Source organism: Abrus precatorius, unplaced genomic scaffold, assembly GCF_003935025.1.
Source record: "Abrus precatorius isolate BTA unplaced genomic scaffold, Abrus_2018 Scaffold9, whole genome shotgun sequence".
Taxonomy (NCBI): Eukaryota; Viridiplantae; Streptophyta; class Magnoliopsida; order Fabales; family Fabaceae; genus Abrus; species Abrus precatorius.
Window position 1 is genome coordinate 22,417,698 of NW_020874439.1, and position 26,463 is coordinate 22,444,160.

The 26,463-nt window shown below is 32.5% G+C and overlaps 3 protein-coding genes and 1 pseudogene across 6 annotated transcripts; 2 read left to right on the forward strand and 2 right to left on the reverse strand.

Moving 5' to 3' along the window:
- Positions 1-693: 693 nt before the first annotated feature.
- On the forward strand, positions 694-7,148 carry LOC113849164 (protein HOTHEAD-like). Its single transcript, XM_027478860.1, has 6 exons — positions 694-967; positions 1,679-2,051; positions 4,872-5,182; positions 5,542-5,927; positions 6,372-6,940; positions 7,020-7,148. Exons 1-6 carry the CDS (start codon positions 892-894, stop codon positions 7,072-7,074), a joined length of 1,770 nt encoding a protein of 589 aa, XP_027334661.1. The 5' UTR covers positions 694-891; the 3' UTR covers positions 7,075-7,148.
- Positions 7,149-7,284: 136 nt separating this feature from the next.
- Positions 7,285-14,108, reverse strand: LOC113849163 (receptor-like serine/threonine-protein kinase ALE2). 4 transcript variants are annotated; one of them, XM_027478859.1, is made up of 10 exons: positions 13,561-14,086; positions 11,687-11,986; positions 11,478-11,579; positions 11,268-11,375; positions 10,782-11,153; positions 10,368-10,661; positions 9,231-9,623; positions 8,894-9,137; positions 8,036-8,415; positions 7,443-7,999 (listed from the first exon to the last, which is right to left on the reverse strand). In XM_027478859.1, exons 1-10 carry the CDS (start codon positions 13,634-13,636, stop codon positions 7,740-7,742), a joined length of 2,529 nt encoding a protein of 842 aa, XP_027334660.1. In that variant the 5' UTR covers positions 13,637-14,086; the 3' UTR covers positions 7,443-7,739. The 4 variants fall into 4 exon arrangements, with proteins under 4 accessions (XP_027334659.1, XP_027334660.1, XP_027334657.1 ...); XM_027478858.1 differs by having other exon boundaries at positions 7,285-8,415; positions 13,561-14,108; XM_027478856.1 differs by having other exon boundaries at positions 7,443-8,415; positions 8,894-9,623; positions 11,268-11,342.
- A 4,592-nt stretch (positions 14,109-18,700) lies between these two features.
- LOC113849878 (NDR1/HIN1-like protein 6) lies at positions 18,701-19,652 on the forward strand. The gene has a single exon (XM_027480096.1). The coding sequence runs from the start codon at positions 18,774-18,776 to the stop codon at positions 19,527-19,529; it is 756 nt and encodes a 251-aa protein (XP_027335897.1). The 5' UTR covers positions 18,701-18,773; the 3' UTR covers positions 19,530-19,652.
- Positions 19,653-20,589: 937 nt separating this feature from the next.
- Positions 20,590-25,460, reverse strand: LOC113851023 (annotated as a pseudogene).
- Between the last annotated feature and the right edge of the window lie 1,003 nt (positions 25,461-26,463).

A 26,463-nucleotide genomic window follows, 5' to 3' on the forward strand; every position in this document is an offset into this window, starting at 1 on the left:
TTGTCCCACACTCTGCAGAAGCAGTAGCAGTATAAGTAGAAGTTCGGGTTGGTCCATTGGCATCAAAATTAAACATCTAATCAAAGAGGTTAGTATTTTCATATGCATAATCTTATTAGAGAAACCAAACTAATGGGTCATTCATTGTCCCTTTTATTCTCCCATCAATGTGATAAATAGATTCATCAAACACCACCAGCAATGATGCTTAGAATATCATGTTCTAGTCAATTCAGAAAATAAATAAAAATTACAAGGCAGAAAAATTTCTTGGTTTTCTCCTTTTACTTGTTATGCCATTAATTGCTCAAAATACATTTTTATTTTAATTTTGTTTTCTTTTTTGTACTTTTGTAGGTGCTGAGAATGAATGTTAGTATTAATGACTTCCAAGTCAAGTACCAGGGTTGGTTGAAGAGACAAAATCCAGGCAGTGCTCTAATCTAATCATACAGCAAAAAGTGAAAAAAATGAAAAGAATTTACAAATTTTTGGTGGCATAATTAATATGCAAATTTACTACTCATTGTGTAGGCTGGTGAGTGAGCTGTCCTTGTATAAACTCATGAACGTGATAAGAAAAAACAATGTCTAATCCAACGGCCAGAAACTCTTGACTCTAACCGCGGCATTCATTTCCACATTAAATGCTATACGTTCAAGTGTTTCTGAAAGTAATGTGGTTAGCAGTATTATATGTTTTTAATGTAAATTTAGTTCTTCAATTCTCATATTAATTATTAGATTATTTCACGGTAATCTTGACACGGTAAGGTTGTATTTTACATATTTATATGATGTACACACAAAACAAGGCCAACCAGAGGCAGCCACTTATAGGTTGGGAAGAAGCAAAGTTGAGTGAGTGCTTTTTCTGGCCTGGGAGATTCCATGGCTTCAGTTGGTGCAGTCAAATTCTTCTTGTGCTTAGCTCTATGGCTCTGGAACTTTCTACCTCCTTGTCAAGGTTTATTATCTTTCCACAATTTGCATCTTCATTCAGCCTTTATGCTTTCTTACATTGTTCAGTTCCATCTTTGTTCCTTTCTTCCTCTTCAGCTTGTATTTTCAAGATCACTTTCTCTGGAAAAGTTTTCTTTTCAAGATATATTCGAGGAGTTTTCAGTTTTTCAAGGCTAAAATACAGGCGAAATTCTCTCTCTTTCATGTCCTTTAGCATCTCAATTTTTTATTAGCTCACGGCATCTAAGTTTCTGGCAAGTTGCCACATAGACGGGAATTTGTGAATTTAGTTTGTGGCAACTATCCCTGTCAAAAAATCTTGTGAAATATGTTGCCAGTGGTTCTGATTTCTTCTACCTTCATTTGAAGTTTCACTTCAAGAGCATATATATGGCTAGATCACCAACAAGTGTTTAGTATGCTGGTTCTTGATTGTGAACTGTTTAATGTGTTTTGTTGATCATGATCACAAATATTCGTGTGTGTGTGTGTGTGTGTGTGTTTACTTCAATTAAGGACTTTCTGAACATTGGTCAACTTGATTCACCAAAAAACTGTGTCTATAATACTACTATTTATTGTTCAACTTTTATTTAATCTTTTGTAGAAAAGGGGCTTATCTCTTTGGATATAGCATTGAGAAAACATTGAAATTAAAAATATAATTGAACTAGTCAAGATGAGACTAGAATTTGACCAGCAAATTTCATTGCAGGTGAGGAAAAATGGCATGAAAATAGATACCCTTTTATCAGAAATGCAAGCTCATTCTCATCACCATCAATTTCAACTACCACCACTAGTAATACCTATGACTACATAATAGTGGGAGGTGGCACTGCAGGGTGTCCTTTGGCTGCAACCCTTTCACAGAACTTCAGTGTTCTGGTGCTTGAAAGAGGGGGTGCACCTTTCACCAATCCCAATGTTTCATTTCTAGAGAATTTCCACATTACCTTAGCAGATATTTCACCAACTTCAGCTTCTCAATATTTCATTTCAACTGATGGAGTCTACAATGCAAGGGCAAGAGTCTTGGGAGGTGGCAGTTCTATCAATGCTGGCTTCTACACTAGAGCAAACCCAAGGTAACTTTTATTTTTCATTCATCATTTTTTCTCAATGATGCAAACTTAGTTTGGATTCAAATCTCCCTTTCTTCTAGAATATGTTGTTATTTTATTATTATTATTATTATTATTATTATTATTTTATGGAATACATGGCATATATAGTTGAGGTATATAAGATATGATCTGGATGCATTAACTATTTGTCTTTTTTTTCAAAGTTTAATAAAGAAGTACACCGCACACAAAATTTGCATTTTTATTAATTATTAAATATGAACTATATTTTCATTTTTCTAAAAGCTTTTCACTCTCTGTTATTATTTAATTTATCAAAGTGGACCTGTGGGTACACTACTAATTAATTTGCAGGTGAAGGGTGTTAATAAAGTTCAACAACTTCTTGGATGTCTGTTAAATAAAAAGAAATTAATTTTCGCGAGAAGAAAATAAAAATGTTGCTCTGTTGGTATATGCTTAAACTTTGTATTTTAGCTAAAAATGTCTGTTACATATATTTTTTATTCTGAAAGATATGTTTTTTGAGACGATCCATGAAAACGTGTTTCAACTTTAAAATACTTTTATTTAGGCTCCATTAATATTATAACTATTTTTTCTTCGGTTGTCGCCTCTGTTTTTAAAGAAGATAAATAAAATAAGTGTGGTAAAAAAAAATTTAAGCAGAGTTAACTTTTTTAATGAAAAAATGACCTGTTTAAAACACTTTTAAAAATCAAATTAAAACTTTTAAATTAAAAGACCACAGGAAAAAAGTGTAAAAATTAGAAGATTTCGGTATAATTTTACCTTTTGATGTTGTCATTATACTTCACTTTAAAGACTTTTAATTTGTGTAATTAGGGTTTTGTTTGATTTTAAAAATGTTTTATTTCTATTTTCAATTTTCATAAATAATTATAAAAATGAAACTTCTTTATTTTGTTTATATTTTTAATGATTTGTAAAAAAAAAAAAAATAGAAATATTTACTCTGTTTGACGACATCCATTAAATCGATTAAATGCCTTATATGTTAAACTAATCCACCACTGCATGTCATATTCGGGAAAAACGAGAGAGAGTAGGAAATACAGAACAATGATTGATTTTTTTATCATATTAATAATGTAGTGAATAATTATTGATATAGTAATACATAAAAATTTTATACAAAACTAATAGTTTTATTATTTATTCTCAATTTTAATATATAACAACCTAATAAATAGTTTGGTGGGTTAAAGTTATTATAACATCCCCTTGCTACACCATCACGTGTGTATCACGTGCAATTGTATCCATAAAATGAAGTGCTAACGTTTTAATATCTATTTGTTTGCTTTGTTCCATTGTCCTCCATGAATGGCCTTTTGCTGTTAAATTATTATCCATACATTTTTCTTTAAAAAGAAAATAAGTTGGATGTTACTACTATTTAGTCTTCAAAACAGATATGCATAGCTTTCGATGAGAGATTAAGATGTTGATATTACATAATTAATATCATAGACTAACAAAGTAGTTATGTGCCAAATTAAGAAGCACGCACAAAGTAGGAAAGAAGACCAAGAAAAAAGTTCATAGAAAATTGCCATAAAGAAGGAAATGTTACAATCCTTATATTGGAATTTGATTTTTTATTCTAACAGAAGGGAATGATTGGTTAAGGCTATGAAGTTTGAAATAGTTGACCATGACCCCCCCTCCTCCTCCTCCTCTAATATTCACAACATTTATGGTCACATCTTTTTTATATGTAATTCTCTTTTCAACAATTAAATGCTGCTTGTGGTCCTTTGTACCCTATTTTATGCCATGGAATCGATTAGGTAGAAGTGTCAGATGAGAGGGAAGAAAATAAGACATTCATAGTTACAAGGAAACCTCCATTAGGTGAAAGTCATTAAGGTGCTCTTTAGATGTCTGGTCCATCTTAGGAAGAACAACAACCAAATCCCCTTAGGTTATTTGTTGCATTGCATCTAATCTTCACTTTCTTACATAGAAGTTCTATCTTCAGTTTACTATTTATGTTTTCGTGTAAAAAAATATATGAAAATTATATTTTATACAAATTTGGATAAAACATATTAGATAAATTTATGATCGTTTATGAATTAAATTTGATCGGTTATACAAAAAGAAAAATCTGATTAAACCTAATCATTTATTTAATTTGATTGGATTTAGCTTTAATTGGTAACATAGGCAATGGTTAGATTTTTCTAATGCTTAGTGGGATTTAGATTCAATCATTAGATTTAATAATGTTCTTATTTTCTAAATAAAGAAATGCTGTTTAAAGTATTATTTACATAATTAAAAGTGAAATATTTTGTTGGAAAGATATAACATTTAATATTACTCAATTACTTACACTTACCTATTAAGAAAAATACTTTATATTTATTAATTCTTTAATCCTCTTATCTTATCACGTGTGGCACACAAGAAATATCCTTTAATATATAAAAACTTCGAAAATTTTCTGAAGCATCCTGCACCTAATTCTCATACTTATTTTAGAAAAAATATATTGAATTTATTTTATGTTCTTAAGAAATTTAATGCAATTACTTTTACATTGAAAATTTTATTATACAATATTTTTTAATATAAAGTAATAAAAGGACCATGAAGAAAATATTGCAGGAAGATATATCTTACCATTGTGAACTTCAGCATTTCAAGCGCTTGACTTATTTATTAGAGAATGGTCAAAAACGTGAACTTGATCACAAAATGCAAAAGATTAGAGAATGTAGTTAGTTGAGAGTTCATTATTTCAAACCATGCAAAAAATGTTCACTGTCCAAAGTTTTGTATTGAATGCAGATTTATAAAGAAGGTGGGGTGGGATACTAAGCTAGTAAATGAGTCATACCCTTGGATTGAGAAGCAAATTGTTCACCGTCCAACATTTTCAGCTTATCAAAGAGCAGTGAGGGACAGTCTTCTAGATTCTGGTGTGTCACCTTTTAATGGTTTCACATATGACCATATCTATGGAACCAAGGTTGGTGGAACCATCTTTGACAGATTTGGCCGCCGCCACACGGCTGCTGAACTGCTTGCTTCAGGGAACCGTGACAAACTCACTGTTTTGATCTATGCTACTGTCCAAAAGATTGTTTTTGATACAAGAGGTACATATAACATAACATATTAAGCGTAGTTTAGATAAACTTTTTAATCCGTACTTATAGAAGAAGAAAACAGAGAAGTAAAATGTATCAAATTTTATTCATAGGTTAAAATCAACTTATATATTGGCTTGAACATAATCTCTTTCTGTGGAAAATACCTGTAATCGAGACGGAAAAGCTTTATTTATCTTCTAACTTTTCTAGAAATTAAATTGCATAACTTAATTTTAACTTATAAAAACTTGAATTCATTTTATCTAGTTATTTCATGAAGTGCATGTAGAAAATTTCCTGTATATGAAAGTTATTGGCTTTGGAAGTAACTTAAATGTCTAAAATAGATAATGCTTCTGTTGCAGGAAAAAGACCAAAAGCTGTGGGGGTTATATTCAAGGATGAAAATGGGAGGCAGCATAAGGCCATTTTGGCAAATGATAGGCACAGTGAAGTGATAATGTCTAGTGGGGCAATTGGGACTCCTCACATGTTAATGCTTAGTGGAATTGGGCCCAAATCAGAACTCCAAAAATTGAACATCCCAGTGGTCCTTGACAACCCATTTGTTGGGAAGGGAATGGTGGACAATCCAATGAACACAATTTTTGTTCCTTCTAATAGACCAATTCATCAATCACTCATAGAAACTGTGGGTATCACCAAGATGGGTGTCTACATTGAGGCTAGCAGCGGGTTCAGTCAGTCTAATGATAGCATTCACTGTCACCATGGTATCTTGTCAGCTGAGGTATGCAATGTTTCTCTACATTTACAAAATGTTGGAATAAATACTGTGGAACACATTGGAATGCCTAACAATAACTCCCTCATTTCATTTTGAAATCAAGTTTCTTTTTTCTTCTCTTTTTCCAATTATCTGTTATTTTTTCCAACTTTGTCCTTTAACCTAATGCTTAATCACAAATTTTCTTTTGAAATAAAATATTAATAACATAATTCCCAAAATAAGGGTAAAACTGAAAGTCTTATGATTTCTTTGATCCTTGTGTAACACTCTTAAATGATACTTATTTCAGAATGGATGGAGTTTTGCTATATGTCAACTCATATTATTGGTGTCCAAGTTTCACATAGCATTTAGCATATTAGACATGACATATAATAAGGTCTTCGTCGTAGATTAGCAACTAACTATAAGAAGAAATTTTTCATATTTGACATGATACACCAGATTGGGCAACTGTCCACAATCCCTCCCAAACAAAGATCACCAGAAGCTGTTCAAGCTTTTATCAAGAACAAGCGAGACATACCCGTTGAAGCATTCAGGGGAGGCTTTATTCTGTCAAAAGTTGCCAATCCTTGGTCAGTAGGTGAGCTCAAATTGATCAACACCAATGTGGATGACAACCCTGCTATTACCTTCAACTACTTCAGTCATCCATATGATCTTCAACGCTGTGTTAAGGGGATTCGTTTAGCAATTAAGGTTGTCCAATCGGAACACTTCACAAACTACACTTTGTGTAGCAGGAAAACCAACGAGAAACTGCTTAACCTCACTGTCAAGGCTAATGTCAACTTCATACCAAAGCATCCTAATGACACAAAGTCAATAGAGCAGTTCTGCAAAGACACTGTGATCACAATTTGGCACTATCATGGAGGGTGCCATGTGGGGAAGGTGGTTAGCCCTGATTATAAGGTTCTTGGTGTTGATAGACTTCGTGTGGTAGATGGCTCAACATTTAATGAATCACCAGGAACAAATCCTCAAGCCACTGTGATGATGATGGGCAGGTATGTACACTTGGATCATAACACTATGTAAACATATGCTTGGATTTGCACGTCAATAATCTATTTATGTTTGTGACAGATACATGGGACTGAAGATTTTGAAAGATAGGTTGGGGAAATTGGCTGGTATATAAGGAGGAATGTCTTGTGTGAAGATCATATGAAATCCAAGAAAAAGAAAATAAAAAGATGTGTAATATGAAGATAAGAAAAGAACTGTTGCACATCTGTAAAAAAAGTGGTAGTGGTAGGATTGGAAATGAATGTAGTTTACTTGTTGTAATTTCTAGTAAACAGTGATTATTACTAGTCAAGAAAGTCATGGCTTTTTGGGAAGAAAAAGTTACTGTAGTGACCTGTTTTAACCTTTTCTATATGCAGGGAAAAATAGAAAGTCGTTTTGGGATTTTAAAATATGGAAGATATTGAATTGTAGAATAGGCATAAAAACTTGAATATTTTTTTAAGAATGTAGAGATGGAAAGAAACATGGTGTCCAATTAACACAATCTGTGTAGAAGTTGTTGCTTTCCCTCCCTATTTTATCTATTTGCTTATATGTGACTTAACTCCTTTCAACAAAACTATCGATTTAAAGGTTATAATGTTATTATTCTCTATAGTACCTATTGTTCATACAAAGTTACCAAGAAAACAACAGGGGTACATAGTTTATATTGATAATAGTTGTAGGTTGTTACTTTTTACATCATTATCACAAGATTTTCTTTCAAGTCAATCCGGCATGCAATTCGTGGAACAATAAATTTGGTATTCAAAATGCAAGATTATTGAAAGTTTAATGGGATCCAGGCCATAGTTTAGTTGAAAATCCATGTTCACTGGTGCTACCTCTGGACAAACTTCTCAGCTTCTGCCAAAACTGCCTTTTCTTCCCTGTAGTAAGAGGCCCTGATGTAGAATACCTTCTGAATGAATCAAATTCCTGACCTGAAGTTCTGAGCAACTCTGATGCTGATAATGCTACATTTTCTTTACCAGATTGATACCCAGAGAGAGTGTTTTGATACTTTGAAAATTCCACTCTTTCACCTGAAACTTCAGATAACTTTCCTTTCATACCAGTTAGAATACCCTCTTCTTGAAAACTCCTCGATCTTACATAGTCTGTTTCCTCAAACTCACTACATACCAGCTTCAAGGCCTGAACAACTTCACCCATGAAAGGACGTTGTGAGACTTCTGGTTGCACACACATGGATGCAATGGCTGCAACTTTTACCACAGTATCAACAGAAATGTTTGGCTTTACAAATGGGTCTATGATCATCTGCAAACCCTCCTTACTTGTGAGAAGTGGACGAACCCATGTCACAAGATTTTCTTGACCTGGTGGTTGTGAAAAATCCACAGGCTTTCTTCCTGTTAGGAGCTCAAGTAGTACAACTCCATAACTGTAAACATCACTTTTGACCAGAAGATGACCGGTCATAGCATATTCAGGAGCTAAGTAGCTGTGAGATAACATGTCAATGAAAGGAATTCAGTTTTCATCTCGAGGAATTGTTAAGAGCTGTAGCAAAACCATTCTTCTTCCTTCACTTAATAATTTAAGCTTTGGCAAGAGTTGATTCATGAGTTATGACATTGTGATCAATATTTTATGACCAAGTGATCTAGAGTTTAATGCTTGTTGCCTTTGTTCTAAATAAAAATTGAATTTTCACCAAAGATAGGGTGGGCTGTGCATCGTCCATGCTCCAAGCGAATGGCCTTTTGCAAGAGGGTGTGTGAAGAGTTATGATAAAACTATTTATGTTTCTTCACCCAATAACTTAAGTCTTTGGGAGATTTGGTTTATGAGAGCAAAGCATAGAAAAGGTAAAGTACATACACAACAAAAAATCAGTAGTCTGCCAAAACATTGCAAGCATGTTTAGCTATCATATTTATCAAAGCATCAACATGAAAGGGATAGAAAGGGATTATTACCCAAATGTTCCCATGACATGTGTGGAGATGTGTTTGTTTCCCTCATCAAGTGCAGTTCTAGCCAATCCAAAATCTGAAACCTTAGGTGTAAAGTCACACTCCAACAAGATGTTGCTGGCCTTGAAGTCCCGATGTATGACACATGGATTTGAATCTTCATGCAGATAGGCCAATCCCCGAGCTGCACCAAGAGCAATCTTCATCCGGGCATTCCAATCCAATGAATCAGTTTCCTTGTCAGCTCCTGTGAAAATAGAGTATTCAAAAGGCAGTCTCTGAAAAGCAATGGTGACTTTTTGACTTCCAAAAATATTGATGAACTGTGTTTTTGCTTTACCATGTAAGTGGGATTCCACACTTCCATTAGGGACAAGCTCATAGACTAAGCACCGAGTCTGTTTTTCTATGCATATACCTATCAATTTAACTAAATTTCTATGGTGTAAGCGGCTAAGCATCTCAACTTCTGCCAAGAATTCACGGCCACCACGCCGATCCTCTCTTTTGAGAATCTTCACTGCTACATCCCTTCCATCATTTAGAATACCTTTGTAAACTAGGCCAAAGCCACCTTCTCCTAATATTCTTGAAGAATCGAAATTATTTGTTGCTTTCTCCAAGTCATTCAAAGTAAAAATCTTAGCAGACCCTGTATATGTTATTGTACCAGAATTGAAGGACTGTGATCCAGAACCCGGTGTGATCCCATGAGTAATTGATCTAGCAGTCTCTGCAAAGCATAAACTTAGTTATTCATTTATAGTGAACTCCACCATACAACCAAAGAGGGAAAATCAAATTGATGGATGGGGGCTCCAAAATAAATAGCTAAGAACTTCCAAAGCAAAATATCAAGAAGAAAAGTCATAGATTGGAACAAAGACTGAAATAGCATTATTACCCAATGTTTGTCACATGATTAAAGCATTAGTCCCTGAAAATTGGAACCATGGGTCAATTTGGTCCTTGCTATTACAAAAATGAAAATTCAATCCTGTCTTTGACAACCATAAACTAATTTGGTCCTTGAAATTGGCAACATTAGTCAATTTGGTCCCTATGATTACCAAATTAGTCAATTACTTGGCTTTGACAACCATCCGCGAATTCAGTCCCTAACATTAGGGACCGAATTGACTTATTGTTCCCAAAGCGTGGGATCAAATTGATGTGTGGCAACATTAGGGACTGAAATGACCAACAATTAACAATGTTAAAGACTGAAGTTTCTGTTTTATGATTTCTGGGACTAAAATGAACGGTGATTGTGATTTCAAGGACATAAAAGAATTCATCTATAAATGAAAGTTCTGGGTAAAAGTATTTTAAATCAAGGGAAATATGTATGCTATCAAGTTGTCCAACAGACGAACAGTTTTATTATACTTATAGTTGTAATTACAGAAAATCAAGAATTTTCTTAGTGTGGCATTTAAACTGCCAACAAAATTTTGACGGTTGGTAATTGACTTACTTGATTGTTTGGAGTAGGATCGAATTAAGCCATCTGGAATTTCTTTACGTTCATTGGCACAAGAATGATATTTCAAGAGACAAAGCCAAGCAAGACTGATGAATACTACGAAAGCAGTAACTGATGACAGCACAATTATAACAATCATTCTTCCATTACTCCCTTCTTTTTTGTTCTTTGAGACGTCTACTCCTAAAGGTTTTATTGCCGTTCCACTGTTGTCATAACCTGGATTTGGCCCATCATCTATACTAGAAGCATCTGAGGGAGCTGAAGGTGGAGAGGGTGGAAGACCTGTGTTTGTTATCCAAAAGTATGAATCTAGAGGGAGATATCAACTAATGAAACCAAAAATACTATAGAAATTCACTTTACAATAAAAACAGATTAAAAAATTTGCAATCAATGTATAACCTGGATAATGAACATAGAGTACTTCATAAGCACCAAAGACTGAAGCATCTATTAGAATCTCCTTGTTCCAGAATTTCTTATACATTAAAAATGACATGGTATCATCAAATTTTACTCCTTTGGGTACCAAGTTTATGAGAACAGTGGTTTTCTCTAGTTGCTGACTAGCTGCATCAGCTCCCACAATGCGAACTTGGCTATGATTCAGCAGAACACTTGCTGCAATTTCCTCAGCTAGCTTTGAAAACAAAGGGAAAAAATTGTATATTGGAACGTTGATACTGAGTTTAACTTGAAGGGGCCATACACAACCACAAGGTGATCCCGGAGGTGTATATGTCAAGGGATCTGAGCAAGTTATCGACAAGCAATCTACAAGTAGGATCAATATCAAATAGCTTTCTTGAGATGATTGAAAGGGAAGAGACAAGTGTAATTTAAACAATCCTCAAAGCTAAATATAGTTTCAAGATAAGTTTAGATTACTCTTATTAGGAAGTGGAGGTGGCAGAACCAATTCATATGCTGGTGGTGGAGTCTTTATCTTCTTCAACGATGAACCTATAGGTGAAATTCTAGGTGAAGGAGAGGGTGCTGATGAACAAAGGATATAAAAATAGTCAGGTGAAAATCAACAATCAGGTAGATAAATATATGAACTCAAGTAAAGGCAATGAAAAATGAAAAGATTTGTACCATCCATGGGACCTAACCAAATTGCTGGTGGTGGTGCAGGTGCAAGAATATCCCCACTCTTTGGTGAAGAGAAAGGAGGATCTGACTTTAAGACTGAGGGACCTATTCAAGAGAAGTTTACAGAAACGAAATTAGTTATGACATTTTAATGTCAACAAATGTAAAAAACTGTGTACAAATCTTAACCTCTTTCAATCAGAGAATCAAACCTTGATGACTGTAACTAGGAGCCTGGATTGGGTATGCTGGTGCTGGAGTTTGGTTGTGCGACTTTCTTCTGGAATAGTGGTGTTTATGATGTGATATTGGAGAATCAACAGAACCATGTGTCCTTATCTTTGTAGGAGCTTTGGAAATTGACTTGGAAGGTGGAAGTGCAATACTTTCAGGTACATCAGAAGTTGACTCTGAAGGTGGGTGTGCAATACTAGGAATTTCAGAAGATGACTTTGATGGTGGGATTGCAATGCCAAAATGGCTTCTGGCACTGGAATGGAGCAGCGTGGCAGCTACAAATGCAATGATAAACTTAAATTTAGGATGATTATGAGCATCAACTTTCCTATAGAGAAGGTTAACAACTATAAAATAAGTTAATATAAAATTTGATAGCTGGATCTAATTGTAGATAGATTTATAGATTTTTGGGGAGGTGGGGGCCTGTGCTTCTTGTTCCAAAAGATCCATAAAATCTATTTCATTAATTGTCCATACCTTATTTCTGATCTTTGACCTGTTCTGAGGGTGTAGCTAGCTACTTAGAAAGTTAAATTCCTTAGAGTAACTGCACAGGTAAATTTAACTGAAACTTTCTTTTTCCTCATGCATTTTGTTACAGCCATGGCTGATTGGGATTTCATATCAACCTTGTTAGAGAAAAACCAAACACTGATTTTTAAGTTGATACTATCACTTGAGTTTTCCAGTCTATGGTTCAAGTTGGATGTCACGTCAGCAGGTATCCAAAATCAAAGCAGTAAGAAGCAACATCTATTGTATGCATTAATTTCTACTCTATAATATTTATCAAATTCATGAAATTTGAATCATTATTTGGGTTAGCATAAGGAAATCCAACATATATCTTTGAGATAGCAAGACACAAAAATTGATGTAGAAGTAAATTGTTGACGAGATCTTGTTTGTAATGGCAATCAATGCCTTGCCCATATGGCAACTGGCACAGATCTATGCCAAGGTAAAACATTCAAAGGAATAAAAAATCAAATTTCTTTGCTGATTTCTGTACATATTACTTGCACTGATCATCAAGTTGCTAAATTATTGACACTCTCTCTGCCAAAAGTGAGCAATCCAGTGCTTGTGCAATCCGAAGCTTGCTGTCCAACTAATGGTTGCTCACTCACCACCAAATACACTAACCAAAAAAGATGGTCTGTACCTAAAATGATAAATACGTTAACACTATAAAATATAAAGGCTATTACCACTAAATACCATTATTGAATCCCTGTTATTATTAGGTAAATGATCTATAGTCATCAAAGATCAAACCCATAAACTATATTGATCTTCATCCCATGTGATAAGTTCATTTCAAACATTATTTCTTCACCGTAAATGAAAACTTTTAATAAATTCAGTATGATTGTCCAAAGCTATAGCATTGCTTTATGCCAAACTGAACAAAACATAAAGATGGTATCTGACTTGCTATTTTATTTAAGTCGCTCGATGACAAAATAGAGGTTTGGTCGTCATTTTAACACTAAAAACATTTGCCAATTCAACTAGTGAGCTGAGAATGAGAACTAATGAGAACCTAGCATATGGGTAAGCTACAGGTAGGTAAATTTTGAATTTTATGAACCGCATAGGTAGGAATTTAACTCAAGCTTATTTCCTTCAATTAATAATCTTAAGAAGAGAATCATCAAAGAAACTCATACCAGCAAAGATTATAGACATCCAAATTCATAGAATATGTCCACTGTAACAGCCTTTGAACTATATGCATAAGCATATACAACACTCAAATAGTAAATTTGGGACCTGTTTCTCATCTGTTCATTTTCATCCAATGTTCAAAAACTAACTCAGAACACCCGAATTATGCCCATACCTGCATATTCATGAAGTTGTTGAGTGCTGACAACTAAATGTAGCTTAATTAACAGGAAAATCAGCTGCAGTCCCATTTTTCTCCTCAAGGAAAGAAAACTAGATCAATTTTGAAGATCTCTCTCAGCTTTCACCAACAATCCATGGATAATAAAATTGAAGAGAAATCGGTGGAAGCAACAGCACATGCTGAAGCAAAACTAGCTTGTCACATCAAAGGACAAACATGAGAAAGTCTGCAATTAAAGCAGACCCTCAATAATGTGAAGCAAAGCATTAAGAGAGCCCTGTAATGGCGCAAGAATGGTTTTTGTGTTCCCACCTTTATTTTATTTTTTTTCAGAACTAAAGCTAAGGTTTTGAGACATGAGAGTTGTGACACAACACTGTTTTCATTGTTGTTCAGAAAAATCTAACAACAGATGAAACCAAAAAGCACAACCTCAGTACACTTTAAGCAGGAAAAGCACAGTAACTCTTGCATAAGAGTTTGTGGGGTTGGACATGTGTGTGTGTGTTTGATCAAGTTGGACATGTGTGTGTATGATTGAGAGAGAGAGAGATTGAGCGAGAGTCATAAATATTGGCTATAAAGTAAAAGACTTAATGAATTAATTAATTGTTAATAACTTAATGCTTGACCTTTTCAGTTTATCTAGGCAATGATTCACCTACAACATGATGAGATTTTGGGATTAGATATAATCTTAATATTTTTGTATATTATAGTTTTACAGTGTCATTTTGACAAATTTATTGGAATATTTTTAAAATCAAATTAGAAATTGGATAGGTATGTTTTGGTATTGTTTTTTATTACATATATTCATGGTTGACAATAATTAAACCGAATAATATTAAAATAAGATACATAGCTATTTCATGGTGTCACCAGTTAGTGAATCTTTGATTAAAAGTCGGTTCACACTGAATTAAAATGTTTATATAACTTTTTTTCTGTTATCTTTTGACAAAAATAAAAACTTATTTTACGAATGATGTTATTTTAATAACAATTTCTTATAATGTTTTTAATTTTTTATGATTTTTTATTACGTTATTTATTTGATCTCAATTTCTTTTATTTTTCTCCTTTGTTATAAAGTATGCTGTAAGTTTTTGCTGTGTAAATATGAAATAGCTGGAGGAATGCCAGTTGGAGGAATGGTAGTTAATGGTCAGTCTTATTTGTTTAAGATGTAACCTTTTTTACATTTGTTAATTTTGTTTTATTAGCACATAATTTCTGTAAAAAAATAAACAAAATAACTAAAAGATATGAATATAACTTTTCAAATAATACTGATAATCAATTTAGCAATTTGGGCAACAAAAAGAATTGAGAAAGTTAGGCAAAAGAAAATGGAGGAATGTAAGAGATGGTGATGATGGATTTGATGGTGTCCCCACCAGAGACACAACTGGGAGTTTTGGTTAAATGTTTTAGAATGCAATGTCGGAGTCTACCTTTTGCTTTATCAACTTCCATAACCATGAGAGAGAAGTGAACAACGTTGTTGACTGTGACCCTATAAGCATTAAGGCCACACACAATTCGCAACTGTCGGTGATTTGTTCAAAATTCATTTTTGCTACCAAGTTGGAAAATGACAAAGCCTCAATGTTGGGTTAAATAATTCAAAATAACCTTCACACCCACCCCATCATTTTCCAAATACATTAGACTATGTAAACAACATATCATTTCAACTCAATTATTATTATTTTTAGACATGCCTAAACTAACTCTAATTATTTTTTTTGGTTATAGTCTTATAGAGTTAATCTAGTTTAATATATGAAGTATATAAGAAATCATTAATTTAAAAATGAAAAATAGTGAACACAATTTTTATAGTTTTCAATAAATTTTAATCAATAGGGAGAGATATGTTACAAAAAGTGTGTTGATTTTTTTATTTTTTTTTTGCATACAATAAAATCAAGAACGTGAGGATTAAAATAAAATAAAATAAAATAGGGTATACGAACAAGTGATAAAATTCCGTTATATATCAAATATGTGAGTACTATGTATCAGCCCATGATGCAGCGGAGGCTGGTCCGTTCCTAATGGCCAATATGGGCCGTATACAAATTTGGGCTTGGACCCTCTGAGGTGCTCCAAACAAGCCCTTATATTTGTTGAAAAAAAGCCCTTTTTTTAAAAAGTTAATGAGCACTTCCTTGAACCGAATTGGCTCCTTTTCGGAGGAAATGAATAAATAAAATAGGAAAAAATTTAATAGAAATAAAGATATTATTAGATTTGTTATTTTAATCCTTCAATCTTTGAATGTAAAGCTAAGAATTGACATTTGTGCGTTGATTGTATGTTTTTGAGCTCATAAAATGAACTGAAAGATATGAAGTTTAAACAGTAAAGTTAATTGAAAATTTTGAATTTATAATTATATAAATAGCTTATAGAATTGAAATTATATCACAAACTAACTACATAGCTATATTTTTTTGTATTAAATGGCTTAAAATGATATGAAATATTATGTTAATGTAATATTAAAATTAATTATCAGTTTTTTTATTTATTTACAATCAATTGATTAAATAATTATATAAAAAAACTTCTCTTCAGTTATATTCGAATATAAAATATTTTAAGTCATATTTTTTTAATATAAAATATATTTCGATGGAAGAAATAGGAGAGTAAATAAAAAATAAATGATAATATTGTAAATGTAAAATGAATAAAAGACAATAAGATTAACATTTATACATCAAATTTTAATTTTACAATGGATACGTTATTTTTTTAAAATAAAAGGTAAAAATGTAATAAAAATATTAATAATATTTAGTTTTTAACTTTAAATAATTTTAAAAAGAAAGCTTTCAAATATTACAAATACCTTTCATCTTGTATTTACCAAATAACTCTACAAATTTATTGATCAAGTTAATAAACTAAAAATTCTTAAATAAGCTACAAGATACGTTTACTAAATATAGCCCAAATTACGATAATCAAACATATTTGGACTAGAAAAAGGAAAGGATAAAATTTATTTTATAAAAAAAACTTTCAAATTATCAATGTTTGGCAAAATTTTTAAAATATGAAAAGAGTGATATTTTTTTATTACAAGCAAAATTTTAGCGATTATTTGAGAAAAAGGATTTTAAAGATGAGGATAATTTTTTATTTTAAGTAAATATATTTAACATTTATATATTTTTAAAATAAAAAATATAAATTAACATGTTAATATAAAATTAATGTATTAATCATGCATTGATCAATATAAATGATATATAAATTTTTAATTTAAAATTAAAAAAAATTATGCCCCTCTTCCCTTTCCCTGCCCAAAATAAAAAAATTTCTCTCAAATATATTGGAAATTGCAATCAAATATTATTTTATTTTATTTTATTTTATTTTCTCAATCTAATACCATTGCTCAATATAAGAGTCTTGGTTCAGAATATTTTCACTTTTTCATCAGCAAACTAGTGTTGTGAATTGAAACATTTGCAACTCCTACAAAGCATGGAAGTGAAAGTTTTGATCCAGCACAAATGTCAATTGATTCATATGGAACAATTGAAATGGACTCAAGAACTTCCTTCTTTATTGTTGTTATTAACCAATTTCTGTCGCATCGATCCACTTGATACAAAGTAATGCTATTTTGAGTAAATTTTGTTTTTAATTTGATTGAAAGGCCAATAATGTTTGCTGATTCTAAAATCCCAATGATTTTGTAAGTTGATGATTTTGACTGGCTGATTGAAAACTTAAAAGATCATCTATACCGTTCATAAAATTGAGTTGTGAACAAAACTACAAAACACATTTTATTCAAAGAAAAGATGTAGCAAAACAATTGTGTTGGTAAAAAACTATAATTGTGAAAAAATGTCACAAACATGGGTAAAGAGGTAAATTAAAATAAGCAATGGAAGGTATGAAATCAATTTCAGTGAAAATATATATATATTAGAAGGTAATGAATCACTTTGCCATTAGCTGGTTCATTACTTGTCACCTGACTTTCAGTGTGTTCATCATCGTTATTCAATTAATATGATATTAAGAAGTAGTTGTTGCAACTCTTCAACGTGCAATTTCTTTTTCAGTGGGACTTCTTACCTTGTTTCGAGGAGGGAGGGGAGCATTTGATAATACATTAAAGTTCTATTTAGTAGATAAATAAGGAATGAGTATTGGATAAGAATAAAATAGGATAATAGCAACATAATCTCTCATTTTATTTTACATTTGATGCTTATAAAAAATAAAAATACATTAAATCACCCTATTTGTGTATTTCTTACTCAAATTCTTTCACATGATTTTAAATTTATATTTGAGAGTAAGATATGATAAACTTATAAGACAAATTTATCATATTCTATTATCAAATAAACACTAAAAATAATAAAATTGATTTATTTTTTTTTGTGTTTAATTCTCTTACCATGTCTACAAAATGAACTTTGAAGACACCAAGTATCATACACCACTGTTCTAATGAAGTGTGATGAATCTTGGCTGGCCAATGACGATATTGTGATGAGAAAACAAGTCTTGAAGTGGAAATTTCATGCATATAAAATCACCTTCGGTGAAGACACTACTCCAGTTAGGTAGTATGTATATAATCTTTGGGGAATGCTGGCTAACAAGCAATTATCATTGTCGTAATTGAATGACATGATAATATAATGAGAAAGTTATAAATAGTGATGGATTTATAAAGAGAGAAGAAGATGATTAAAAGAATGTTAATTGGATTATCATTCACAATATTTAGGAATACAATTCATAACTTCTACGTATTTACATTTAGAGAACAATCTTCATAAAATGATAGAGGTTCATTACGTCCTTAAAAGCGTGTAAGAACACACCTCTAGCTTCTATCAAACATTCTTTTAATTAATACATTTTCTATTATTAATAAAATTCATGTAATCCATATTAAAGAACTTATTAAAAAGCATGTGATTACTAGTTAACAACAACCTTAAACATGTATAGTTAACAGAAGGCGACGAGGTAGAGACATGAGGTTGAAACGTTACTATCTATTTCCACTTTGCATTCGTATCTCACCTCTCTTCACCAAAATTCACTATAACTGCATTCCATCCATCTTTAACTTTAATCCAAACGCCATAACACAAAATCTCTTAAACCTCTCTCTCTCTCTCTCTCTCTCTCTCTCTTCATTACACCCAGTCCCCATGACCGACAGAGTCCACCCCTCCGCCAAGCCCACCGCCAACGGCGGCGGAGCCACCACCAACCCACCCACAAAATCCCAACTTTACGGCGCCACCCGCCCCACCTACCGCCCCCCACCGCACCACCGCCGCAGTAGCCGCGGATTCTGCTGCAGCCTCTGCTTATGCCTCTTCCTCACCCTCCTCTCCCTCCTCCTGCTCCTCGGCGGCGCCGCCACTCTCCTCTACTTCCTCTACCGCCCCCACCCACCTTCCTTCTCCCTCACCTCCCTCAACCTCTCCTCTCTCAACCTCACCTCTTCCTCCACCCTCACCTCCAACTTCAACCTCACTCTCTCCACCACCAACCCCAACAACAAAATCATCTTTTTCTACCACCCCACCACCGTTTCCATCCTCTCCGGCGACCTCGCCGTTGCCCAAGGCACCATCCCCTCCTTTCAGCACCGCGAGAAGAACACCACGCTGCTTCAAGCTTCTGTTGCGAGCATCGATGAAGCGGTTGAGAGTGACGTGGCGATGGAGCTGAAACAGAGCCTGAAGAGCAAGAATGGGTTGGCGCTGAAGGTGGAGTTGGAGACAAAGGTTGAGGCCAAGATGGGTGTCCTCAAGACGCCACGTGTCGGACTCAGAGTTTTGTGTGATGGCATCGACGTCACGCTTCCCGCCGGCGAGAAGCCGGCGATGGCGTCCACCGCGAACACGCAGTGCAAAGTTGATGTTAGGTTCAAGCTCTGGAAATGGACTCTTGGATGATCATAAAATAGAGATAAAAGGTGTGCATGTCACGTTATGTACGTTGTTGTTCTTCTTAATTGTGTTTCCATTTTTCACTTTATTCTTGTAATTCTGATTTTCATTGGCTATAATTTTCGGAAATTTGTTTGTAATTAATTGAATGCTTATAATTTGTAAATGCTACTCGATCCGAGGCAAGAAACATGAATCGGGTTTTAGCAGGAGACACTGATCAGTGATATATAATTATATTTGCGCGCATGCAGTTTTTTTCACAAGCAAGTAGCAATGTGTGTTATGTTTTAAATTTGATTTATTTTAATACTTTAAGAGGTTTTTCTTTTTACTTTTTTTTTCAAATTATACTTATTCTTAGTTTTGAGAACTTTAAAATTAAAAGTTTAACTTTATGTAATGATACTTAATATTTATATATATTAAATTAATTTTTATTAACATATAAGTTAAACTAATTTTATATATAAAATTCAATCATAGTTAAATGATAAATTAATTTCGGAAGCAAAAAAAAGATTAAAAAATATCGTTTCTTTGTCACTAGTTTTCATATAAATATATTTGAAAATAAGAAATAAAGTCAATAATTTGTTAATAGAAAAAGGGCTTAAATTTATATTTTTTTTCTACATGAGAAATAAATAAACAGCGAAGATATTAGACGAACTTCAAGGCTAGTGGAAGAAGATCATCTCCAATATCTCAATGACCAAAGCAAAAGTAATTTTCAATGTAAGTCCATTCAACTTCAATGCAAAACCGACTTAATGCTTGATATGACAAAAAATCATATATACAGTACCAAATTTAACGCTTGTGTATCAAAGGCAAAGGAATACTATAACATGAGTACGTACCGTAATTTGATCACCTCATTATATGCGGTCTCCACCAAATTTAATATGCAAGACTTCGTCAAACAAGTGCCTGCTCAAAAACGGTACTATTTTCAAGAAAATTTATCAACATATTTTGCTATAAAATAATAAACAAGGTGTAAAAATTTTATACCCATCAGTGTAACGAGTGCTTGCGAGATTCCTCAAGTCTTGAAAGGAGTTCAAATGACATGCTTGAATTTCTTTGTTGGAGGAACAGTTTCTTCATACTGATCTGACTCAGACCCTTCAAAATTTCTGATTGCATTAGCTTCTGATTCATGAATTTCCCTACTTCTCTTGCATTTACTCCCTCCTCCTTCGTCCACAATTTGATCTGCAGAGGGATAAAGGTATATCCAACGAAGCCCACACTCTTTTATCACTATTTCACCATCATCTAGAGTTTGAGCGAAGAATTTCAATGTAAGCTTTGGATCATTAATCACTTTTCTTTCTCTAAATGTTTCCATTATTTGCTTACAACATTGTGCATCATACCATAAAAACACATGATCTGACATCATTTCAAATAAATGATCAGGATTGAGTAAGGTGATTTCATCTACAAAGAAACTTGTTACATTGATCATTCACCCCAACTAGTTTCCAAGAGACATTCACATCCAAAACTTCCATGGCTTCCAAAGTAGCATGAATGGTCTTGAGAAAGAACCAAGTAGAAAACAAAACCTAACACATTAGGGGGAACTTCAACACTGACCAATGCTTGTGTAGAAGGGTAATGGAACCATTCTCGAATTTTGCTGCTTCTGGAAGGAAAAAAGTAGGAAAATTTACCGCTTTTTACTTTTTTAACCGTAAAAACATCATTATCATCATGATCTGATGATTTATCTTCTTCATGTGCTCCAAGATCAATACTAACAATAGCATATTTCAAAATGGCATCATATGAATGATGATCCAAATTCATGCAATTAGGGAACATAAAAGTGCACTTGGGTTTTTTGGACGGTTCACTAGTTGAACTTAACATTAGCTTAAGAGATTCACAACTCCAGACATGAAAGCATTCAATGGACTGTGGAATCGCCGGTATATATTGAAGCTTTTTACAACCAAGAACTTCAAGGTATTTGAGTTGAGGAAGGAGCCTTATGTTTTCAGGCAAGCTTGTGACATCACCACCAACTAGTCTTAAACACTCTAATGATGATAACAAGGAAATGCTGTTTGGAAGTTGAAACAAATTGTGACAATTCATGAAAATTAAATGTCTCACATATTGAAAGGTAGAGCTATGCAAAACTTTATGTAAGGGGATCAATGTCTCCCTTTCATGTTTGCATGAGTCAGTAAAAGTAACTTGACAAGAAAAGTTTCCAGGAAGATCCATATAACCATCACCGATATGAAGAGTGAAGTTTCCAAGATTTCTAATATGCAGAAGTGATGATGGAAGTTCATTCAAATCCCATCCTCCTAAACACAGATACAAATGTTTCGTGGAAGAATCACTAGGCAATAATGCGACCGAAAATTCCTGGAGATTGTAGCAACGGGAAGCATACAATCCTCTAAGAGATGTTGAACAAGTGTTGCTGCAAAGACTCTTAAGTGACGTACATCCACCAACATCTAAACTTTCAAGCTTCGATAGAGAAAAAATTGATGGATCCACATGAGACAAGCTCTTGCAGTCACTGAGTGTTACATATTTAAGATTTGAGGCACCAGATAAATTTGGACATTCTTTCAACCGTGACTCGCTAAGGTCAATCATCTCTAAATTCGGCAGATTCTATAACATAATAAATGAAACAAACATAAGTAGAACATTTCTTTTAATATAACTTATTATCTTATAAAATTGAAATAGACTTAACTTTTATAAGAAAGAGAAACTAAAACATAATACCTGTACTCCGTTCCAAAGTTTTTCCACATTGCTATATGGCATGGATAGCTCAACAAGTTTCTCAGGACAAAAATTTGAGGATAAAGACTTTAATGGATATCCATCCCACCTAAAATATCTCAAGTTTTTAGGCAATAATTGAAGACCCTTTGGAAGGTACACAGAATTAATTCTATCAAAGTCCCCATTGAGAGCTTCAAAAGCAAGTAACCTTAGGTTAGACATCTTTTTGAAAGCTTTGGAGCTTAAATTTACATCTTTTATTTGAGACATATCTAATTGTATGCCTTCAACTGCAGTAGTTCCCTGATAAAAAAAAAAGTGAATTAATGTTAGTACTTTGTAGAAAATTGCGTTGTCTATATAGATACACATTTTTTAAAGGCCAGTCAAAGAACATTCTCTTACACTATCATTTGTCAATACGTTGTAGATTTCCTCAGGATTCCACAATCTACTGCGTTGACCAGGGCTTTTAATAGATTCTTCACGAACAATTTCCCTACCCATTTCTTGGATCAAGTCATGCATTGTTATGCAATTATATGTAATAGTTATAAGAGCCTTGTCTAAAAGGTTTCTTATCCCTATGTCTGTAGAAAGACCACATGCATTTAATATTGTTCTTACGCGGTCTCTTTCTTGTCCTTTAAAAAAACAAGCTACGTCTAACAATATGTTTTTCTCTTCATCATCTAATCCATCATAACTCAATCTCAACACCTTTTGAATTTCTGCATTTGGAATCTTCTTCAATTTCGTTAGTGCACTATCCCATTCATTTTCACTTTTGAAACGAAGAAATGATCCCAAAACTTTCAAAGCTAAAGGAATGCCCTTGGCATAAACAATTGCTTTTTCTGATAGCTCCTCATATTCCTTTTCTGGATAAGTTTTGTTAAAAGCATTTAAGCTGAAAAGTTTAAGAGAGTTTTGAAAGTTCATTTCCTTAACTTCATGAATTTCATCAACTCCTCCACTTATTAGCAAATGCTTATCTCTGGTAGTCAAAATGACTCTACTACCAGGTCCTAACCAATCACGTTCTACTCCAATCAAATTAACTAGAAGTTCAGAAGTATTCACATCATCTAGTACAACGAAAACTTTCTTACACATCAGTTGTCTCTTAACAATTGAGGATATCACTTTGGGAGTGTCAATATGAAGATCTTTCCTCAGTAACTTAGAAAGAAGTCTATTATATATGTTATTAAGTCCATGCCTTTTTGATTCTTCAGCAACATTTTCTAGAAAGCAACTACCTTCATATTGGGAAGAGACCTTGTGAAAAATAGCAGCAGCAAGGGTTGTTTTACCTATGCCTCCCATACCCCAAATTCCAATGATTCGAACTTCTCTTGAATCAATTTTTAATAAAGACTCAATGTGAGAGTAGTTTTCATCTAATATAAAAAGGCCTCTAAGTTCATTTGTGTACTTCTGATTTAGTTTTTGCAAAATTGCTGCAACGACATCTTCAATCAGGTCAGATTCGGCCCTGGCATACAAAAATTAAATTAAAGAGAATAAATCCATAATATATCAGTTAGTAATTACAATAAAAGTATAAATGAATATAAATTAATACTGAGATGATAAAATATAATTCAAGAAAAATTGATCATTTAAAAGCCCTTAAATTTCATTGGAAGAAATAACAGATAGATTCAATAACATTTCACTTCATTGCTTACATGCAATAAAAGAACTTTAGCTCAAGATTATAATAATATGCACTAGATTGATAATAAATATATAAAAGCATTAAAAAATCTATTAAATATCACACTTCAAATTTAATGGGTAAGACTATTTCTTTTTATTATTATCTTTTGGTAAAAAAAAAAAAAACCTATCCAGAAAAGTCAAATTAATCCAAACAAATTTATATTATTTGATAACACTATATCCTATTCTACAATTTTAATCATTTAGAAATATCAAAGTTCCTTCACATGCTACAAATCACATACACAACTTCAAATGGTTCGACCCAACATGATTTCGTCCACAACTGAGAAAAGTCAAATTATAATCCAAACAAATCTTGCTTGTATGCTTCCTTACTAGAGAATATCTCACTCTTATTCGATTTATTCAAATCTTAAAAATTTCTCAAAACAAGTATATATAAATTCATTATCTTTTTTTTTCTTTCACTAAATATGTAACTAGTGATAAAAATCCTTAGTAGAAATAGGGGCAACGTATCATATAAGAACAGTTTGTGTTATTTTAGGCGTGTGAAAAGCACTTCTAATTTAGTCTAAGTATTTATTAGAGAAAAAAATATTTTTTTTCATAAATTAAAATTCACTTATATACTTTATGTTTTAGATAAGTTAATTGAAAAAGAAAATTAAAATAAAAGAGCATAAGTTGATTTTAACATATGAAAAATATTTTAGCTAATTTATTTATTTATTTAATATAAATACTTTTGTAAAAAATTTATCAAAATGAGCCTCAGATATAGAGTTTGAGTGTAAATCTGATCTAATCTTAGAAAAAGAAAAAACGATAATTTAGACTAAAAACTTCTCTTTTGCTTTGCTAATCTATTAACATAAAAAATTTATTATCTAACAAAACTAAGTTGTTTTGAAATTAAAAAGACAAAAAAAGAAGAAGAACAAATCCATATACATTAGAATTTATAAGAAGTCTAAGAACACACCTGTATAAACGAGAATCAAAGCCAGAAAAGTTGGCGACCTCATAGAGAACATTCTTCCACTTGTGCATCTTCTCTCCATTCTGCTTGTTTTTTCCAAAAGCTCTCTTGTAATACCCGGTTTGCTTTCGTACCTTTGATGGGTCTATTCTGTAGAACACAGGAATAACATAAGGTTCTCCATTTTTCTTGCATTCAATAATTTCAACGAGTTCATTCAAGCACCACGTTGAAGATGCATAGTTTTCCGATAAGATAACCAAAAAAACACTCGACTCTTTAATTGCTTTCACAAGTTCTACCCAAACTTCCTCTCCTTTGTCGACCCTGTAGTCTATGTAGGTTTCAATTTTGTTTCTGCACAAAGCTGCATGAAGATGGCTTGTGAAGTTGTCACGCGTATCATCACCTCTAAAGCTTATAAAAACATCATATTTTCTTGTAACATTGATAGAGGATGAAGCATTGGCAACAACTGCAGAAGTAGAAGCCATGGAATATAGGATATGCTGTGCACGGTGATACACGTTACTAGTAACAAATGTTTGGATTCATGTTGACTTAAAAATAGATTTATGTTTATTTTAATGTTATTTTTTTATTGTAAAATATCTTGTAAAAGTTTTTAATGATTTTTATAAAGTATTTTATAATTTTTATGCAGTATTTATTATAATTATTTTGCCTTTAATAAATGGAGTTAGTAGAGACTTAAAATTAAAATTAAGAGAGGTTAATATTGTTGATAAAGAAATTATGTTTAATTCTGTTAAATAAAGGTAAAATTATTATATTATAATATTTTTAAATTATAAAAACAACTAATTATAATTGTTTTATTAATTTGAATAATTTAATTAAAAATGTTTTATAAAAAAAATTACCGTATTTTTTAAATGAGAATGGTCTTATTTGGTGAAAGCCTTCCCCAAGCAGTCAATAAAGTTGAAATTGTGGCTCCCAATAGCATACGTTGTCTTACCTTAGTGAATTTTGTTATTGTTGTTTTGTCTCCTTCGGCTTTAGTCAAATTTAGTTAGTTATTGTTATTTTGTCATATTGTGCTTTAGTCAATGTTAACACTAAATAGTTGAAAAGTTTGAGTAAAAATTCGATGAAAACTGTTTTCTTTTTATCATAAATGGTTTAAGTACTATATTAAAAAAAAAAAAAAGTTACTATTTGATGAAAATCAAAAGTAGTGGTAGCATATAGTTTTTTGGTCAACTTCGTACTCATATTTCGATCTGATCCTTGACCCATTTTTCGCTTGAATCAATTCTTAATAATGATTCAACATGTGAAAACTTTTGATTGGGTATAAAAAGGCCTCTAAGTTCAAGTGTATCTTTGAGCTTTAGTTTTTCCAAAACTTCTTTGATGATGTACTTCAATCAAGTCAAATTCAATCCTAGCATATGATGATTAAGTTAATTAAAAATTAAATACATAACAAAATAATAAAAATAATGTAGTATTGAGATGTGAAAAAATAAA